Raw genomic sequence first — 19,555 nt, 5'->3', positions numbered from 1 at the left:
GACTTGATAAGCAAAACTCTATCCCTACTCTGTCATTGTTCAACTTAACAAAATATACATTAAAAATTTATAAAACAACAGCTGAATAAACAAAATATATATAAAAAATTATAAAGCAATAGCTGAATAAACACAATCATTGTTCAACTTAACAAAATATACATTAAAAATTTATAAAACAACAGTTGAATAAACAAAATATATATAAAAAATTATAAAGCAATAGCTGAATAAACACAATCAAGCAAAGGTCTATCGCTACTCTATCATTATTCAACTTAATAAAATATAATAAAAGAATTATAAATCAACAGCTCAACAGCTGAATAAACAAAATATACATATAAAATTAAAAAGCAACATTTGAATAAATACAATAAAGGTAATCTCTATCACTACTCTGTCTTTGTTCAAGTTAACAAAATATACATAAACCAATTATAAAACAACAGCTGAATAAACAAAATATAAATAAAAAATTGCTCTGTTAGTCCTCAACTTAAACATACATAAAAAATTATAAACACAACAGTATCCATATTCTATCATTGCTCAACCTAACAAAACATATATAAAACAAAATTACAAACACAACTGTATCCATACTCTGTCATTGCTCAACTTAACAAAACATACATTAAAAAATCAAAAACCCAATTAAATAAGAAGTGTATCATTTAGGTTTATCAGAATTCCACAGTCTATGCTGTTGATTGTAATTGATTTTTGGATTCAATTGTATAAGAATTTTTGTATTAATGTTTCCCATTACACTCCATGAATCATTGTCAGGGTGGGACAGAACAGTTGAAAGAGTGACCCAAAATATTGATACAAAAATTCTTACACAATTGAATTCAAAAATCAATTACAATCAAATGTATCAATACCTAACTTTACAAAACATACATAACTTCAAAATCAAAACCAGCTAGTTATCATTGCTCAACTTAACAAAATAATATTTTGAGAAACTGTTGATACACCATTTGAGACAATTCATAAACAGCTCAACTTTCATAATATGTTCAAATGTTCATGATTTTCTGGTTGGTCACCCACATCTTTGGTGGTAACCTTGGAAACAAAGATATAATCCAGATGATACAGAACAGGCAATATTGCCACCGAAGACACGAAAACAAGGATAGGTCCAAAAGTCCAAAGAAGCAATGGAAACCCCAAGTAGAATAGCCTATTCCCAATGTTGTTGAAAATGAACCCTCTCTCAAACAGTTCAGACACGTAATCAGCAGTTACTACAGGCGACTGCCATTGTATGGTGTTGACCAAGTAAGTGACCTGGTTCAGGAAACGTATGGAGAGAGAATGACAGAAGAAGGAGAAGATAAAAACAACCAAAATGGTGACATATTTGAGGGACACCATCAGTTCCCCATGAGCACCGTAGGTTTTGTCATTGAGAGGCTTCTTCACACTGTATGTGCTGCTGATCATGGCTGCCAAACCTGAACACAAAAGAATGCATGTTGTTGCCATCAAGGTGGATCCCATTATGCTGTTTCGTAGGGTTTGAACTGCGATGATATTGTTCCTTTCATTGTTCTGCATTGCCAAATTCAAAAAGAACAGAATTCAATTTCATTAGAGATGGGTATTTTTTTTGTCATACAATTGATTCTGAAAAACATTATATGCACAACCTCAGAATTATTGAGACCAAATAGAATTTTATCAGAGACGAGTATTTCTTTTGTATCACACAGTTAAATGGTGAAAAAAATTATATACAGAAGCACAGAATTCTCAGAATTATTGACACTAAATGAAATTTCATTACAGATGGGTATTTTTTTTTGTGCCCAACAGTTAAATGGTGAAGAATATTATATACACAACAGAATTTTTGAGGCCAAATGAAATTTTGTAAGAAATGGGTATTTTTTGTTTGGCCCACAGAATTTTCAGAATTACTGGAACCAAATGAAATTTGGTAAAGATGGGTATTTTTTTTTTTTTAAATGTACACAACCACAGAATTCTCATAATCAATTATGAAGATTTGTTCATGTCTACCACCTATTACTACCTTTCTTGAAAATTGAACAGTTGATGATTAATCTTTAAATTTCTCTACTCTTTCTATATAGAGACTTGAAAATTCTTTTAACTCTTTCAATCCTATGATGATATACTTTGTATGTTGCAAAAGCTACCCTAAGCTACCCTGTGCTCTAAATATAGAGACTTTTGTCTATCTCAGAAAGGACCTTTGCTTTCTATGCAACATTGTTGTGGGCTGGAAAGATCTGGTTCAATGTTGGCATATTCCTTTGTTCAACACCATGATCAGGATAAGACCGATAATTCTTCCAAAGTATGTTCAAGTGGATTCCTGCTTAGGATAGGACTACTTTTAAAAAGACCTAATTTTTCTTTCCTATATAATATTGTTGTGGGTTGAGAGATACTGTTAATGCTGACATATTCCTTTGTTCAAGCGCCCCCGGTTCAGAGAATATGACCTATAATTCTGCAGGAAGGAAGTAGGAATTCCTGCGCGTTAGATGTAATCACTTTTTGATTTAAAAATGCATGGAGTTACCTAGTTGAAAGGCTTTTTTATTATTATTTAAATAATAAAATAATTATAAGTAGAAGGGATTTAAATAAGTTAGCAGTACTTTTTATAATGAAAACATGTAAAGTTTTAAAATTAAATCTAAATTTCAATGTATTTAAAATTGAATGACTATCACCTCTAAAAAATCATTTTGAAACTGTTTCATAACTTAAAAAATGATTTAAGATTAGCCTTAGCCTCATTGGTTGTAGATGCAGTGTTAAGGTGGATATGCAATTTAAAAAATAAAAATTTAGAAATTAAAAAATGGGTCATCTAAATTCAATGAAAAACAGATATCTTTAAAGTTACGTTGTAATTGATATAATAAAAATGTACATTGCTTAAATTTAAATTATTTTATTTAAAAAGATTTTAGGAAAAAAAAAGAAAGGTCCTTTCAACTTCAACTTAGAGAAAAGTTAAAAATTATCTTTGTCAGTATAAAAAATGACAGAGATATAATCTATTCAAATGTATATTCTTTTAGTTTGAAGAACTAAAATCAAAAAGTTATGTAAGTCATCTTAATATTTACTTTCACAAATAACAGTTATATGATTTCCACAGTCCATAATGTTATTGTGCTCATAGCTTTTGATATAACTGTATGAATTTATTTTCTGAATATTTCGGATCAAACTTCATGATCTATCATCAGAAAGAAGAGAACAAAACAAAAAAACAAAAATGAAATATTAAAGATGCAAACTATATAATCTATACCCCTCTCATTTGAAAAGTTTACGGAATAAAAAAATAAATTAAATCCTAACATCTAAAGAAAAATAAAGTGTCATTAAGAAGACACATTAGTTTTGTTAAGTGATATTTGATAGGATATATTTGTGGTACTGTAATTGAGATGGTAAAGCTGCAAACTGTCAAATTTAAGAGGTTCCAATCCAAAATTGTTTGGTTTGATTGGAAGTATATGTGGTGTTAATATGGAAGTTTAGTTGGAGAAGTCAAATAGTACAAAAAAACCAAATCAATTACAGAAGAAGAAATGGGAAGCTGAGAGAACAGACATTCTCACTAAACATGATAAAGATGTAAAACTATACTGAGCAAACAATCAATATGCTTAAACTACCAATCAGCCATAGCCTATCTCAAGAAGCACCTGCAATTGCCAAGGAATGTGCATAGTTGAAAATAAAAACAAAAAAAATATTTTACCAATCCCCAAAAAAACCCTACACCATTGTTTTCTGATAACTTCAGCTTCAAGAGGCAGCCCACAATAATAAGCAGAGAAAAAAACAGCATCAGCATTCCTTTTACCTTGATCATGCTTTGCATCCATATCCTTCTCCCAATGGAATTAACTCCAATGGTAGTCTGAAGAGGATGGTTTTTAACTCTGTACCAGAGCAAAAAGTGGTACACCAAACCACACATAAGGGCTAAGGGCACCAATATAAGGTCCAGGTAGCCTTTCTTCCATTCCATTCTTATTCTTACAATCAGCTTCAGCAGGGCCAAAGCATGATCATGTACAACTTATCTTATAGACAGTTGTTATGGCTCAGACAACCTTGTATGTATAGGAAACATTATATGAAGCTTATTGGGTGTTAGTGAAATGCTGAGTGGCCACTTTATCTTTGTTCATGATTAAAATGTGAAATAGCTTGTTGGAGCGTGCACCAAAAGCCACCAAATACTGCCTAAATTGTGTACAGAGGGAGCATATGTAAAAAAAAAAGTGAAATTTGAAGAATTTGTTGCAATATTTCAGCACTTCACTTCCCAATTTAGTGTTTGTTAACATCACCTTTCATTTTTTTCTAAGGTTGCATGTTATGTTGGGAACTCTTATTGTTAAGACACTTCAATATTTTCCCAAACTTTCTTTCAATTTGTGTCACATAATTGGTGTGACAAGTAGGTAGTGCATACAATGCATTTCTGTCTATTGTTGACTTATATTCAGGGAAAAATATTGTTTAATCAATTTTTTTTGGGTTACAGCGTGTGCCATAGAGACATTTGTTTTATATGAAAAATGTTTTTACTGTCATGAGGTTTAATGCCCCAAGTTCCATTAAAGAATTGAGATAGCGTTGTTGGCCACTTTCATGTATGAGTCACAGAGTGGGTACAACATGATAGGCAACATAAAGCTATTAATGTGGGATTTTCATCCAGAATATACCTAGAATAGATGAGGTCATCTTCCCAATCACCAGTATAATCAAATCTCTGTTAGGCTCAAGATTGATCCGTTCTGGTTGCACATTCGTAGTGGGTTAATTTGTGGTTCTCATTGATTATGTATTTGAATACGACTATTTAATTTCATGGTCAAGAACACAATCGTTCTTATCAATTTTTGTACGGGTGTTTCGTTAGTAGTGGTGGAGCCCTATTCATTTAGTTGCAGCAGCGTAAGGCCTAAGATATAGCCGAGATTGGGGCTACTCGAGTGCGTTTGGGTGGTCCCCTCCTCTAAGAATTAGTGATTTGTTATGCTTAACAGAAAGGTCAATACCATCCATAAAAGTTTGAACAAGTTACAACATTTAATTTTAGGTGTTTGTGATACTTCAAGTTGGTAGTTATTTTGCTGACAAAATGGAAAAGCATATTGTGGATAGAGAGCAATTATTTTCGGATGCGACTCTTTAGATGGAACACTTAGTGGAGGTTGATAGAGTTGTGTAATTTGTTTAGTGTTGGGCTTGTGGCTCATCTTCTTTTCTATCTCTTTCTGTGATTTAATAATTTTTTACCCCTCTTTTCATTCGAAAGTGCTAATGTCTATTTGTTGGTGTGTTTTTTATGCACACACAACTCAGAATAAAACACCCTAAGATATCCCACTCTCTCTTGATCAAAATCCTTTTAAGTGTTGAATAACTGGCTTGTGTGATCACGAAGACGACTCCAAGGTTCCAGATTCAATGTATATAGTCTCAGTCAATTTGTTGTGAAAATGTTGGTAACTGCAAGGGGACTTACACAATGGTCCAAGGAGATGATTAATTTAAAGATTTTACTGATTCTTGACTTACTCTCTTTTTTTTGGAACAATTTTCGAATAAGTTCTACTTCTAAAATGATTTTGAAAAAAAAGGTAAAAGATGAGGATTTGAGAAAGATAATTCTAATACTAAACAATTCCTATGAACTCAAGAGATGGAAATTGCAAATGCGAAATTAAAACCAATTCTAGCTTCGCCAAATTCAACAACCAAGCAAGAATGGTGCAATCTTTTGTGGAATTTCAAAAGATTTTCATATTATTTCCATTCACCAACGTTTTGAACAATGAATGAAATAATAGAAGTTTGCAAGTACTCGCTCAAACTAATTTTGCATAATAATTGAAAATCATCCAACTATCAAAAGTATGGACACACAATTTCACATAAAGTAATTTCTATCAAATCCTTCATTCACTAGAAATAACTTGAAAATAAAATCCTATTCTAATGAGAGAAAGAAACCATGCTAACTCACAAATTAGACCAGATTCACCAACAATTGAACAATGAATAAGTTTATATACTTATGGAGTATCACTACAACAATCTTTGAAATCTCTCATATGAAAATAAATACATGGATTGCTTTAAGATCAATGGCCAAGATTAAATTGAAAACCTAATTAGGGCTAGTTGTTGTAGTTATCCAATTTAGACCAATAAGAAATGAACACTTAATTAAAACATCTTTCTTCTAGAAGCGGGTTACCCTTATCCTTTTCTATAGCAACAAATTCCACGAATTTGGTCAAGATGGGGCACAACTTCTCTATTGGGACATGTGGCAAGATGTCAAGTTTATACTCCATCAAGTCCATGTCATGATCACATGTGGCAAAGATAGTCATCCAATCATCTTCTAGCTTCCGGAAACCACCTTCAATGGCCAAGAAAGATGTCGCCTTGCTGAAATGTTGCTCTTCAATCAAACTTGAGGAAATGGAAAAGTTATTCTACACTTTGGCTCTTAAGTTTTCCACCTCCAAATCTCTGTCTCAGACTTCTTCCCGCACTAGTAAATCAACAACCATGATGAAGATTTTGGTTTGGATTGCCTTCATTATCTCTTCAATCTTGGCGCTATCATCCTTCATTTTCTGTAAGACTTCACCCTTGGTTACCAAGGCATGATACCATGTGCTGAAATCATAAAATGTCCAAACATCAACTACCTTTCCTCTGAGTAGGTTCTGCCTAGGAACTCCCTTCAACACCTTCAAACATGGAATTGTTCTCTTCCGAATGGTTTGGAATTCTCCCTATAACTTGACTATGCATTAGGTTCTGAGTAGAAAGGAAGAGACTTGCTCGTGGACTTGTGCTAACTCTTTAGCAAGTGTAGTAGCTCTTTCTGCAATTCTATCCATCCATTCCTTAGCTTTCTAAGCATACCTTTATCCCTTCAAAATTTTCTACTTCAAATGTTGTGGGAGAATTATAGGTGGAGCAATTACTTCCTCCTCTTTGTTGATGGGATTGACTAAGTATTGAATGAAACTTTTTAACTATGCATTCTCTTCCTTGAACTTATGTTTTTTGTTTATCTCCTTTTGCAACCTTGCCTTGATGGCGTCAATTGTCATGTCCAACTCTTGTATTTCTTGCTTCTTTGAGCTAGGACCTATGTTTACATTCATTAACTAGTATTCCTCGGAACCAATGTCTATTCTGGATTTATCAACCTTTGGGACAACCACCTACATTGAATGATATCCTGTGCTATCCCTATGAAGTAGTGAATATGCCTTTCCACTCTTAATTTCTATGGGCTGATCTAACCTAGCTAGGAGTTCTGTTGGATTGCCCATTGGTTTGACTTTTACAATTGCCTTCTTTTTCCGTTTCTGTAATAATCGACTTGGAACAGTTGGCTGCTCTATGCCATTTTCCTCCCGATTTGCCTCATTCTTGTCATCTTCGCTTTCTCCAAGTCCCTTGAGGGTAGAAATTATTCCTTCTTGAGAATCTTCTCCCAAAATTTCAATCTCAAAATCTCCTTGGTCTATGTTTGTTATTGTTAATGGATCTTCCTCGGGAATGGCTTATTGCTGAACATGTTCCAAATTTGATTCCTCTAGAATTGGAGGAGGCAAATTCCTTTCCCTCAGTTGATGGTCTATGACTGAGCCCTTGTTGGTGGATGAACTTTCTTTTTGTACCAAAGCAGAAGCTGCCATACCAATTTTTTGCTTCTTTTGTTTTGAACTCTCTGCTGCTTCTTTCTGCCTCTTGGGATTTCTGTTGTTGGGTCTCCTCATGTCTTGTGTTGCTTCATCATCTCCAAAAGAACTAGAATCCAAGTTACACATGAAGTCATAAGTCAAGGGTAGACTTTTCCCTTTCAACTTAAGAACTTGTTGTTCTACCCACTGATGGGTGAATTTCATTATTGGTTTCATCAGAGTACTCAAATCAACAAGCTTAGGAGTGGACCAATCTATTTTGGGAAGAGGCTTGTTCTTTTCTATCTCATATCCTAATTGGGTGAAAAATCCGTCATCTTTCAGCTGATTTGGAATCTGAAAAAGTTCAAAGCTGATGGGTAGTCTGGATAGCATTATTTTCCTTACATCATGTTCATCTTCAACATTTGCCCAGAAATATTCAAGATCAACCATGTGCTTTAATCTTCTTCCATTCGCCTTTTTAAAATGGTGATGGCTCGGATCAAAATTGGATCTGGATTGATAGAGTGAAAATGAGTACCATTACAACTCTACATTGGCACTCTCTGCTGCTAAGGTTGATGGGCATGATTTCGACATCCTTCCAATGCAAAGAGGGAAAGTTACTCCTGACTTCTAGTTGATCTTCTGGACTTTTGTGAAAGTACTTACTTGCCTAAAAACTTCCAACAAAATAATTCTATTCATTGGAAACCTCGGGAGTTTGTAAGGACATCTTGCGCATCCTTGGATTCTTAGGTATGTGAACCGAGGGAATTAGATGTACCAAGATCCGAACTTATTTATCAACACCTTTGCCTTGGGTGTTAGCCTTTGATGTGTGCTGCCTTGAAGCTTCCTAATGATGTACATGTGGAATGCATCATCGACTCTCCTGAAGTGAGCCTTTTCTTGTACTTGCGGTTGTGGGTAATAGTTATACATTCTGAACTAGTCAACCTTGTTTCTAATTATGCCCTTGCAAACCAAGCCCTGGTACTTGAAGCACCATGAAAGTAGGTAGATGACGTAGGAACTCATATGAAAAGTCTTGGTATGCTCCAAGTTCCTTAGTTGCTTGTCAATATTATTGTTGATGATCTTAGCCCAGTCTATCATCTTTGTATCTACAGTGACTTCTTCAATGAAAAAATACATCCATGGATCATATGTGGAGGCTTCAGGGCTTGCCATGATTCGATTGAGCAACAAGACAAGGTCTCCATACTCCATAATGAAATCAGTATGAGGAGGTACCTTGGTATAATGTGGTTTGTGTTTCAAGAGCCACTACTTATTGAGCCTCTTAGTACAAGCAATCGGATCAGCCTCAAAGAGAGTTGTAGCTTCATCCTTTGTCTTGTATATGGTGGAGCTATATAGTTGGGAATGCCAAAAGTTTCTCTAATTGCATCTTCTCCCAGGTGAGCTCGTATCTAGCCATCATGAGCTATAATCTACCTTTCTCCCAAGTGAGCTCATTGTTGGACATAATGGATCACTGAGAGGGGGGTGAATCAATGATTTAAACTCCTCTTCTAACAAGGAGATATCGGTAATATAAAAATAAAACTGACTGCTAACTGATAACTTAAACAATGCAAGCAGAGTGTGTAAAAGGACTTGCTAAAACATTAACATACCACATGCACAAGAATACATCACACAACACTAGATATATACGAGGAAAACCCAATGTGGGAAAAACCTCGATGAGAATAGCTATTGGAGATCTTCTTCTCCAATCCAGCCTCACAATGAATCTTTGATTACAATATTCAGGGCACCAACCCAAGGAGCACCAACTCAAAGGAGCACCAACCCCTGTACAATTTATAGGCTACAACCTAAAGGAGCTACAACCCCTGTACTAAGATACAACTTAGTGAAAACAATATAAGACTCAGATATACAAATGAAATCACTATTGCAAATGAACTTTTGCAACCTTACAATATTCTCCTCTATCGGTTTCAACCTTATCGGTCTGTATACTCTCCACTCACCCTGCAACTTGACTTTGCTGAACACTTTTCTCAATCCCCTCTCACCATGACTTTCTTCTCTCAACTCACACTTGATCACTCTTAATCAGGCGCAACTTCTGCTGGTTTGTCACCTCTGTGTTCGATTCACTCTCCACCGATTGTTTCTTATACCGGTTTACTCTACTTCTCCTTATTGATCAATACTTCGCTCATAAATACTTCAAGTGTTTATCTCTTTGGCTCTCAACAATTTCCCACTTGTCTTCACACTGCAGCAGCACAAATCACAATCTCAAGTCATCATATTTAAACTTGAGCTTTCCCACCAAGAATCAATTCGAGGCGGTTAGGGTTTCCTTTACCCGACACAATCTGCATGAGATCCGATCCAGCCTGTCTTGGATCAATCACTTGTACTTGAGGAATGCATATGTACGTTTTCCATTATCCAATGCATACTTGCTAAAGATAGAGATCTCGTACATGATTTTCTACCTTGAAATCTGTCGACTCATAAAAAAGCTCAGTTGTTTCCTTCTCGAGGTCTTCTTGCAATTTGATTTCATTGCTTCGATCCAGGCGCCAACTACTCCTTGATCTTCCTCTGTCATTCTTTCTTCCTCGAGCCACATTAGTGAGTTACAATCCTATGATTTTTGGTTGTTTCATTAATGTCAACTAGTTGTTTCAACAACCATGTCGATGGAGGCTTCACCGACCTTTGCATGTTTGCCACCTCAGCTCCACATGGCATCACAACAGTCATACACTTAGCTCACCGACACACAGTCGGTTTACACTTGAACATTCAACAAACTCATACTGGTACAGGCCTTTACTAGTAGTGCACACTACACAGGTAGCACATCTTCACCTCTGGTGGTTTGTGATCACTTTAACATTTTGCCTCTTCATCATAAACAGGCAGCCAAACTCCAGACCAGTTTAAGCTCTATCGATTATCACTCAACATTCTCACTCACACATGCATCTCACCTCATACCGGTGAAGTCACTGATAGACTTAATAATTACTTGTTTTCCACCATACCGATACACTCTTCTTCATACCAAATGACATTCCTCTACCAATAGCTTGCCTGCAATACCGGTTGACATCAATGACAACTCAATGCCAACAATCTCCCCCTTTGGCATTGATGTCAACATCTTCTTTTCCGATTTCTCTCCCCCTTTGACATCAATGGCAAAGGGAACCTTAGTTTGACACCAATAATCTCTCCCTTGACTGCATCCGGTTAAGACACACTCTCCCCCTGTGTCCATGCTTCATGATTCAAGAGTCATAAGATTGTAGCACTGGTTGACTCCCCTTGAATCATGCAATCTCCTATGCATTCAAGTGCTTCCATATGGTGGGACAACTCTCATCTTTTGCCTCAAATACTCAAATGGGCCCAAAGGAAGTGGCTTGGTAAATTTGTCAGCAATCTTCTCATTAGTGGGAACATACTCGACCATGACCTCCTTGTCAGCTACATTCTCCCTCAAGAAGTGATACTTGATTGTAATGTGTTTTGTTCTTGAGTGCATTACTGGATTCTTGAAGATGTTGATTGCACCTGAGTTATCACACCGGATTGGAATAGGTTCCAATATCTCCACCTGTATGTCTTTTAGTGTTTGCTTCATCCATAAAACCTGTGAACAACATGTAGCAGTTGCTATGTACTCTTCCTCAACAGTAGATAGTGACACTGAATCTTGCTTCTTGTTCTGCCATGATACTAACCAGTCTCCTAAGTAGAAAGAACCTCCACTTGTACTTTTCCATTCATCAATACTTCTTGCCCAATCTGCATCAGTATAAGCCTACCAAGAGAAGTCTCCTTTCTTTGGATACCACATACCATAGCTGATAATTCCTTGCAGATACCTGAAGATTCTTCTGACTGCATTTAAGTGAGACTGTTTAGGAGCAGCTTAGAATCTTGCTACCATGCAAACAACTTGTACAATATCTGGTGTAGATTTTAAATACAACAAACTACCGATCATAGACCTATACAATGTTTGCTCAATTTCTGGTGATTCATCTAGTCTGCTCAACTTACAACTGGTAACCATGGGAGTACTTACCGGTTTGCTATCCTCCATTTGAAATTTCTTTAGCATGTCTTTCGCATACTTGGTTTGGGAGATGAAATTTTTCTCTTTCTGTGAGATCTGCAAACCAAGAAAATAGGATAACTCACCCAACATGGACATTTCAAATTCTGTCTTCATCTAATGTGCAAATTCTTTGCACATGATGTCCTTGTCTCCACCAAATATACAACAACTATAATCATGTGATCTCCATTTATCTTTACATACAAGTTGTTTGCATTCCCTTTCCGGAATCCTTGCTCCTTCAAGTATTTATCTAATCGGGAATACCATGCTCTGGGAGCCTGCTTCAAACCATACATGGCTTTCTTAAACCAACATACAAAACTCTCATCTTCATGCAACAAATACCCTTCCGACTGTTCCATATACACCTCTTCTTCAAGATTGCCATTAAGAAAAGTAGATTTTACATCCATCTGATATACTTTATATCCCTTGTAGGCTGGGAAAGCTAAAAACATTCTTATTGCTCCTAACCTAGCAACCGGTGCAAAGGTTTCTTCAAAATCAATACCTTCCACTTGAGCATACCCTTTGCAAACTAACCTTTCTTTATGGCAGACTATATTACCTTCTTCATTCATCTTGTTCCAGTAGACCCATTTGGTACCTATGACATTCTTGTCTTCTAGTCTAGGAACAAGTTCCCAAGTCTGATTTTTCTCAATTTGTCTCAATTCTTCATCCATGACATCTACCCACTTCTCACTTTTGCTAGCATCATCAAAAGTTTTGGGCTCTACTTCAGTCATGAGACAGAAATTTACCTGCTCACCTTCCCGGGCTAATCTCTTTCTAGTCTGCACACCTTCATTCCTATCTCCTATGATTTGTTCTTCCAGATGATTCTTCTGCACATACCGGTTGGGGATTTTGTTTGGTGTATCTTTTACCGGTCCTTTGTCAGATTGTTCTTCATTTTCAACATCTGAATCATCAATATAAGGTGTCGATGCAAAATTTCATCTATGTGAGTCTTCATCTATTCTCACATTTGTACTCTCAACCACCCTTCTCAATCTCTTGTTGTAGCATTTGTAGGCTTTACTGTTGGTTGAGTATCCCAAGAAGATTCCTTCATCACTTCGGGAATCAAAACTTCCTAATCCATCAACATCTCTCTTAATGAAGCACTTACTTCCAAACACTTTGAAGTGTTTAAGTGATGGTTTCCTTTCATTCCATAACTCATAAGGAGTCTGTTGGAATTCTACACTCTAATGAGAATGGTTGATGTTGTCATTGATGGCAACCAACCGGTAACAATATTCTACAGGTTCACCAGCAACGCAACCATCATTTACATCGGCACTGGCAAGCACAACAAAGTTTACTCATCGACATTCTAGTTTACACCAGCAAGGAAGCATACCAGCACTCAGGCCGACATGAGACAAGTTTTACTTATATGAATTGTATTGCAAATGTAATTAATTATTTGTATGCCAACATGATGTATTGTAAAGACTCATATATGTATGAGATCTTGTAGGTCATTTTTGATATAGCATGGAGAGAAAATTATGTAATGGTATTATGTGAATGAATATCATTCACCGACAGGATTTTGGTTAAGGTTTCTGATAGAGCTTAAATCGGTACTGAATCAAGCATTGCAGATGCTATTTTGAGCAGTACATTGTATTGGATTTAATTATCCATATTGTAGTCAGTGAGACTCTTCCATTGAGCAGTGCGCTCTAGGCTATTAGCCTTCCTGCATGTGTAGGCCCATATTGTAAGTAATATTTATTCATATTGGCTAGTGAGTAAATATTGTGGGTCACAAATCCCACCAAGGTTTTTCCCACACCGGGTTTCTTCGCCAAAATATCTTGTGTTATGGTGTGCATTTATGTTGTCTCTGTTATTTCCCTTTACTGCACTATTGCTTGTTTATCGGTACATTAATTTGGGTCACAAAGTTATAAATAAGTTCAATTATTCCATTAATCGGTTAGACATTGATTCACCCCCCCCCCCCCCCCCTCTCAGTTTCTTTGGGATTGTCATTGCATCTAACAATTGGTATTAGAGCGTGGTCCTCTATTTGCAAAAGCCTAAAAGCTTGAGGAAGATTTTGAAACCGATACTGATGGAGAGTTTGAGAAAATAGTTGGAAGGAGCTCTTGAAGATTTTGATGCAGAAAAATTGAAGAATATCAAACTTGAAGATGATCTGAGGATTGCCCACAAATTCATTAAAGGACTTCAGGAGAACTTGGTTATAGCATAGAACAAGAGGAAGGAACTTCATGAGCAAATGCAGAAACATAATGATGAAAAGGAAACTCTTAGAGATATTGCAGAGAAGTTGATGCAAGAGAACAATAATATGAGGAATAAAATGCAAGATTTAACCATGAGGCTATGTAAGGACATTGAAGACAGGAAGAAGAATGAAGAAGACTTGACTAGAAGACTTAATGATGGAGGTAATGGAAATCTGAGACTTTGTCATGAGAATGATATGCTGAAGACAGATCTGATTCACATGCAACATGATAAAGATGAACTTATGAGACAAGTTGGAACTCTGGAAAATGAGTTGATCACTGCAAATGAACACAAAGACAAATTCAAGAAAAGTTCAGAAAGACTTGATGACATGCTGAAAAGACAAAAAATGGACGGAGATACAATTGGATTTGGATTTGAACATGGAGAAAGTTCCGGGACTTCAAATAATCAAGATTACTGCAAACCGGTAAGACAACCTAATGCTTATAAATTTAATGGGAAATGTTTTAATTGCAACAAATTTGGTCATAGAGCAAATCAGTGCAGATTTAGAAATAATCAGAATACAAATTTACCCACCGGTCAATGTTCCAAATGCAATAAAATTGGTCATAACTCAGAAAATTGCAGAATAAATGTGAAATGCTATGTTTGTGGTAGATTTGGACATTTATCTAATCAATGCAGAACACAAACCGGTCAAGGATATGGAAAGGCTATTCAGAGAAATAATGTAACTTGTTATGCATGTAACAAGATTGGGCATATTGCAAAATTTTGTAGAAGCAAGACTATACCGATGAACAATAAAGGATCTAATGAAAAAGGAAAAGAAAAAGCTAACTCCAAAGAAGAAACAAACTAAGACACCATATACCTTTACACCAGAGGACTTGGTCAATGAAATAACACAAGAAGGTAATCTCAGTAATGTAAATAAATATTATCATTCATTCAAGGATTTTGACAAGGATACAATAGAGGAAAGTATTATTTTGCATCTTGATATCTACAAGAAAGTTTTGATTGAGGTTGTAGATGATCTGCCTAATGACTTGTATATAAGATTAGAGGCTAAAAGAATATCAATTATGGTACTAGATAAAAAGTTAAAGGTTGAAGCATTGTTGGTTGTTCACCCTGTAAATTCCAGAGAAGAAATTGATGAACTAATTGCTGAAGCCAACCGAATAGTTTTTGTGAGTGGTCATCGACAGGTTAGCCTAATGGCTGGGAGAGTGAAAGAGATAGTTGATGAAACTGCAGACAAATGGGACATATTTTTTGTTGAAAAAGAAAAGAAAGAGGAAAGGGAGAGACATAAAATGGATAAATATTTTGTGAAGGTATACCAAAAGAATAAAAGAAAAGGTAAAATTGGTAGTATACCTATTATAAAGATCACCGATAACATTCCTCCACCAACACAGGATACTTTGCCAATAACTTCAGAGACACCAGTACATACAGATAGTCAACCGGATAAGGTGACTCAAGAAACAACACATGAAGATACTAATCCAGATTCTGAAATTATTTTTACTATAAATGTAGATACACAAGATGTTAATATTGTTGTGTATAAGGATACTTTAAAGGTTAAGACAACTGATGCTACAAACATTGAGATCTCTAAGTCACCGGTTAACATTATTGACTCTCATAACATTGAAATACTGATAGAAGCTAAGAAACCAGAGACTGAGAAACCGACAGATACAAAGGTACTTACACAAACTGAAAAACTAGCAGAAGCAGAAGTAATAACATAGAGTAAGGAATCGACAACTACTAAAAATAAAGAGGAAACAATTGATGGAAACAAGGAAGAAATTGTTAAGGCAATTGGTCAAAAATTAGTTGAAAGGAAAATTATTATTGCAGAACCAAGCACATCTACTGCATATTTCCAACCTAAGAATGTAACAAATGTTCTTTTGGATTCTATAAAGAGGATAACTGATTGCAACACCTTGGCATTCAAGGCTATTGATGATACACTCCCTATTTTACAGATGATTGAATCGACCTGTAAGATAGATCATATTAAGGATTCTTTAGGTAAATTGGACACTTTGTCTAAATTTATTGCTTCAAATGTTCTAACTATAGATAAGGTGAATGAGGAAATTGTTAAGGAAATGGTGAATAAAGAAAAAGGAGAATCTTTGAGAAAACCATCAAGCACTGTAATGAGCACATTGATTCCTTATTACTGCTACTAAATTCAACAATTTTGGAGTATAAGGAGCTGTATAGAGAAACTTGCAAGCCTCACCATCTGACTGAAGACATTGATGAGGAGATTAAGAGAATAGAGAAGGAAATTGATGACATAGCAAACAATATGATAGGTTCTTTGGAACTTACCTGTATTTTTAAACAAGAAATGACAATTTATGAGGAAAAGATAGAGAAACTTGAGCAGGAAAAAGCAAGGATAAGGTTGAAGGCCCAGGAGTTGAAAAACAAGCTTGGTCCTAGATTGGACAATCTGATAGCTCAATGAGTTGAGCTATCAAAGACAACAATTCAAGGAGAATGGTCACTGGAGCACCAAATGAATTATCTGACCGACATGATCCAACAAACAAAAACCATTAGTGCAGACAATAACAGATTCATGCAGAGCCTGAATATAATTGTGGTAGATATCTTTCAAATTGTAACCAACCGGTTACAAGCTATGAGGTAGGATTTTGACTCTTTTTAAAATCCTTTGTCATTGATGCCAAAGGGGGAGTAGTATGGAGAAAAATGTACATAAGAGATCACTTGCTCAGGGAGAGCACACTTTGTTTGGGACTAGTTTTGGACTTCATTTTTGGACAACAGTTTTTGGATTTTTCTCATGAGTGTTGCCATGAATGCCAAAGGGGGAGATTGTTGGCATACTACACTCTAATGAGAATGGTTGATGTTGTCATTGATGGCAACCAACCGATAATAAGATTCTATAGGTTCATCGACAACGCAGACATCGTTTACACCGGCATCGATAGGCACAACAAATTTTACTCATCGACATTCTATTTTACACTGGCAACGAAGCATACCAGCACTCAGGCTGACATGAGACAAGTTTTACTTATATGAATTGTATTGTAAATGTAATTAATTATTTGTATACCGACATGATGTATTGTAAAGACTCATATATGTATGAGATCTTGTAGGTCATTTTTGATATAGCATGGAGAGAAAATTATGTAATGGTATTATGTGAATGAATATCATTCACTGATAGGATTTTGGTTAAGGTTTCTGACAGAGATTAAACCAGTACTGAATCAAGCATTGCAGATGCTATTTTGAGCAGTACATTGTATTAGATTTAATTATCCATATTGTAGTCAGTGAGACTCTTCCATTGAGCAGTGCGCTCTAGGCTATTGGCCTTCCTGCATGTATAGGACCATATTGTAAGTAATATTTATTCATATTGGCTAGTGAGTAAATATTATGGGTCACAAATCCTACAGAGGTTTTTCCTACACTAGGTTTCCCCGCCAAAATATCTTGTGTTATGGTGTGCATTTATGTTGTCTCTGTTATTTCTCTTTACTGTACTATTGCTTGTTTATTGGTACATTAATTTGGGTTGCAAAGTTATAAATAAGTTTAATTATTCCATTAACCGGTTAGACATTGATTCACCCCCCCTCTCAGTGTCTTTGGGACTGTCATTGCATCTAACAGAGTCATTCTACTATTCACTCTTAACTGTACTCAGTTTAAAGTGTAGACAATAGAATGAACTGCTTCCTTCGAGTATATATCCAGTATGATGGCCTCATTCAACATAGTCCTAGCCATCTCCTTCACTGTCCTATTTTTCCTCTCTACCACCCCATTTTGCTGAGATGTCCTTGGAGCTGAATACTATCTTCAGATTCCATGTTTCTCACAGTAGTCAACAAATTTATTGGAAGAAAATTCTCCACCCTGATCAGATCTTAAGTATTTTAACCGGTATCCACTTTCATTTTCCACCATCTTCCTAAACATTTTGAATCTCTCAAATTCTTGTGACTTATCATTCAGGAAGGTTACCCAAGTCATTCTTGAGTAATCATCTATGAACAACATGAAATACCTTTCTTCAGCCAATGCTCTTCTCCTTTTTGGCCCACATAAGTCTACTTGTATCAACTCCAAAGGTCTTGAGGTGTTATACTCTTTTGTTTTAAAGATGACCTTTTCTTTCTTACCTCTGACACATTCATCACAAAATGTGCTTGTCGGTTTTATGATCTGAGGTATGTTTCTCACAGATCGGTTCTCGCTTATCTTAACCAGATTATCAAAATTTACATGGCCTAATCTCCGGTGCCACAACCAACTTTCATCAACTTGTCCCATCATGCATTGGGACTCAGAGCATTCCTTCAAATTGTAGACATTTCCCTCTGTTCTCTTTTCTTCTGCTACCACCTGACTGGTACTCTGCTTTCTTATCTGACAACTGGTAGAGTCAAATGAGAACTTGTACCCTTTGTCACACATCTGACTTACACTCAGAAGGTTATGCTTCAAACCTTCCACATAGTACACATCACGAGCCTTGAGTTTTCCCATCAATATTCAGTGTACCCCGACCTTTGATCTTGATGGAGGAGTTGTCACCAAACCAGACTGAACCACCATTCCAATCATCAAGCTTGATGAATTTTTTCTTATCTCCGGTCATGTGATTTGAGCAACCACTATCAATTACCCATAAATTCCTTCTTTCAGTGTGTAGAGCAGTCTGTACAATCAGGTTGGATTCTATCTCATTTTTCTCCTTCTCTACCCATACCGGTTTCTCTTCTTTCTTTTCCTCTTCTGTCACTTTGTGTTCTGGTTTTATTTCCAACTTCTCATCCGATACAATTCTCTTTTGCTTGTCGGTTCTTAGCCGACAATAGCTTGCTATGTGACCAAAATTTTGACACTTATAGCATTTCACATTAGCACTATAAGATGTACTCAATGCATCCTTGTAGGACATTTGTATATTACTCCCACATTCATAACTCTTGTGACCAAACTCATTGTAATTATAACATATGACATTTATACTTTGTAATGCAACAAATGAGTTTCTATTCTCAAAACTAGGGTTGATATTCATTTTCCTACAATCTACCATTCTATGACCAAACTTATTACACTAGTGACAATAACCATGAAAATTTGGAACATACTGGTTAGGTTGTCTTGAACCTGCAAACGACTGCCTCACTGGGGGTCTTCCTTTCATGCTGCTAATGCTTGTGAATCCTTCATGACTAGTACTTGCATTTGTCCTTGGATTTGCATGTCTGTGCATTGAGTATGGTCTTCGGTTCATTGATTGAGTATACCGATTTGTATGGCGGTTTCTATCTGCATATTTCTTATTACCAGTATCCTTGCTTACCGTAAATGTTTTCTTCCCTTCACCTTCATTTGAAGAAGTGAACTGTAT

The 19,555-nt window shown here is 35.9% G+C and overlaps 1 protein-coding gene across 1 annotated transcript; it reads right to left on the bottom strand.

The window, feature by feature from the left end:
- Positions 1–851: 851 nt before the first annotated feature.
- Positions 852–4,234, bottom strand: LOC131048670 (uncharacterized). Its single transcript, XM_057982715.2, has 2 exons — positions 3,872–4,234; positions 852–1,566 (listed from the first exon to the last, which is right to left on the bottom strand). The coding sequence occupies exons 1-2, from the start codon at positions 4,037–4,039 to the stop codon at positions 1,018–1,020; spliced, it is 717 nt and encodes a 238-aa protein (XP_057838698.2). The 5' UTR covers positions 4,040–4,234; the 3' UTR covers positions 852–1,017.
- Positions 4,235–19,555: the final 15,321 nt, after the last annotated feature.

This window comes from Cryptomeria japonica, chromosome 2, assembly GCF_030272615.1.
Source record: "Cryptomeria japonica chromosome 2, Sugi_1.0, whole genome shotgun sequence".
NCBI lineage: Eukaryota > Viridiplantae > Streptophyta > Pinopsida > Cupressales > Cupressaceae > Cryptomeria > Cryptomeria japonica.
The sequence above is the reverse complement of the archived record's forward strand: the minus strand, read 5'-3'. Positions and strand labels throughout refer to the sequence as shown.

Bases quoted from the DNA above. Each gene is read 5' to 3' on its own strand.
- LOC131048670 (XM_057982715.2), bottom strand. From the start codon at position 4,039: ATGGAATGGAAGAAAGGCTACCTGGACCTTATATTGGTGCCCTTAGCC. The intron at 1,567-3,871 runs GTAAAAGGAATG...TTGGCAATGCAG, and splicing joins GGATGCAAAGCATGATCAAG to AACAATGAAAGGAACAATAT.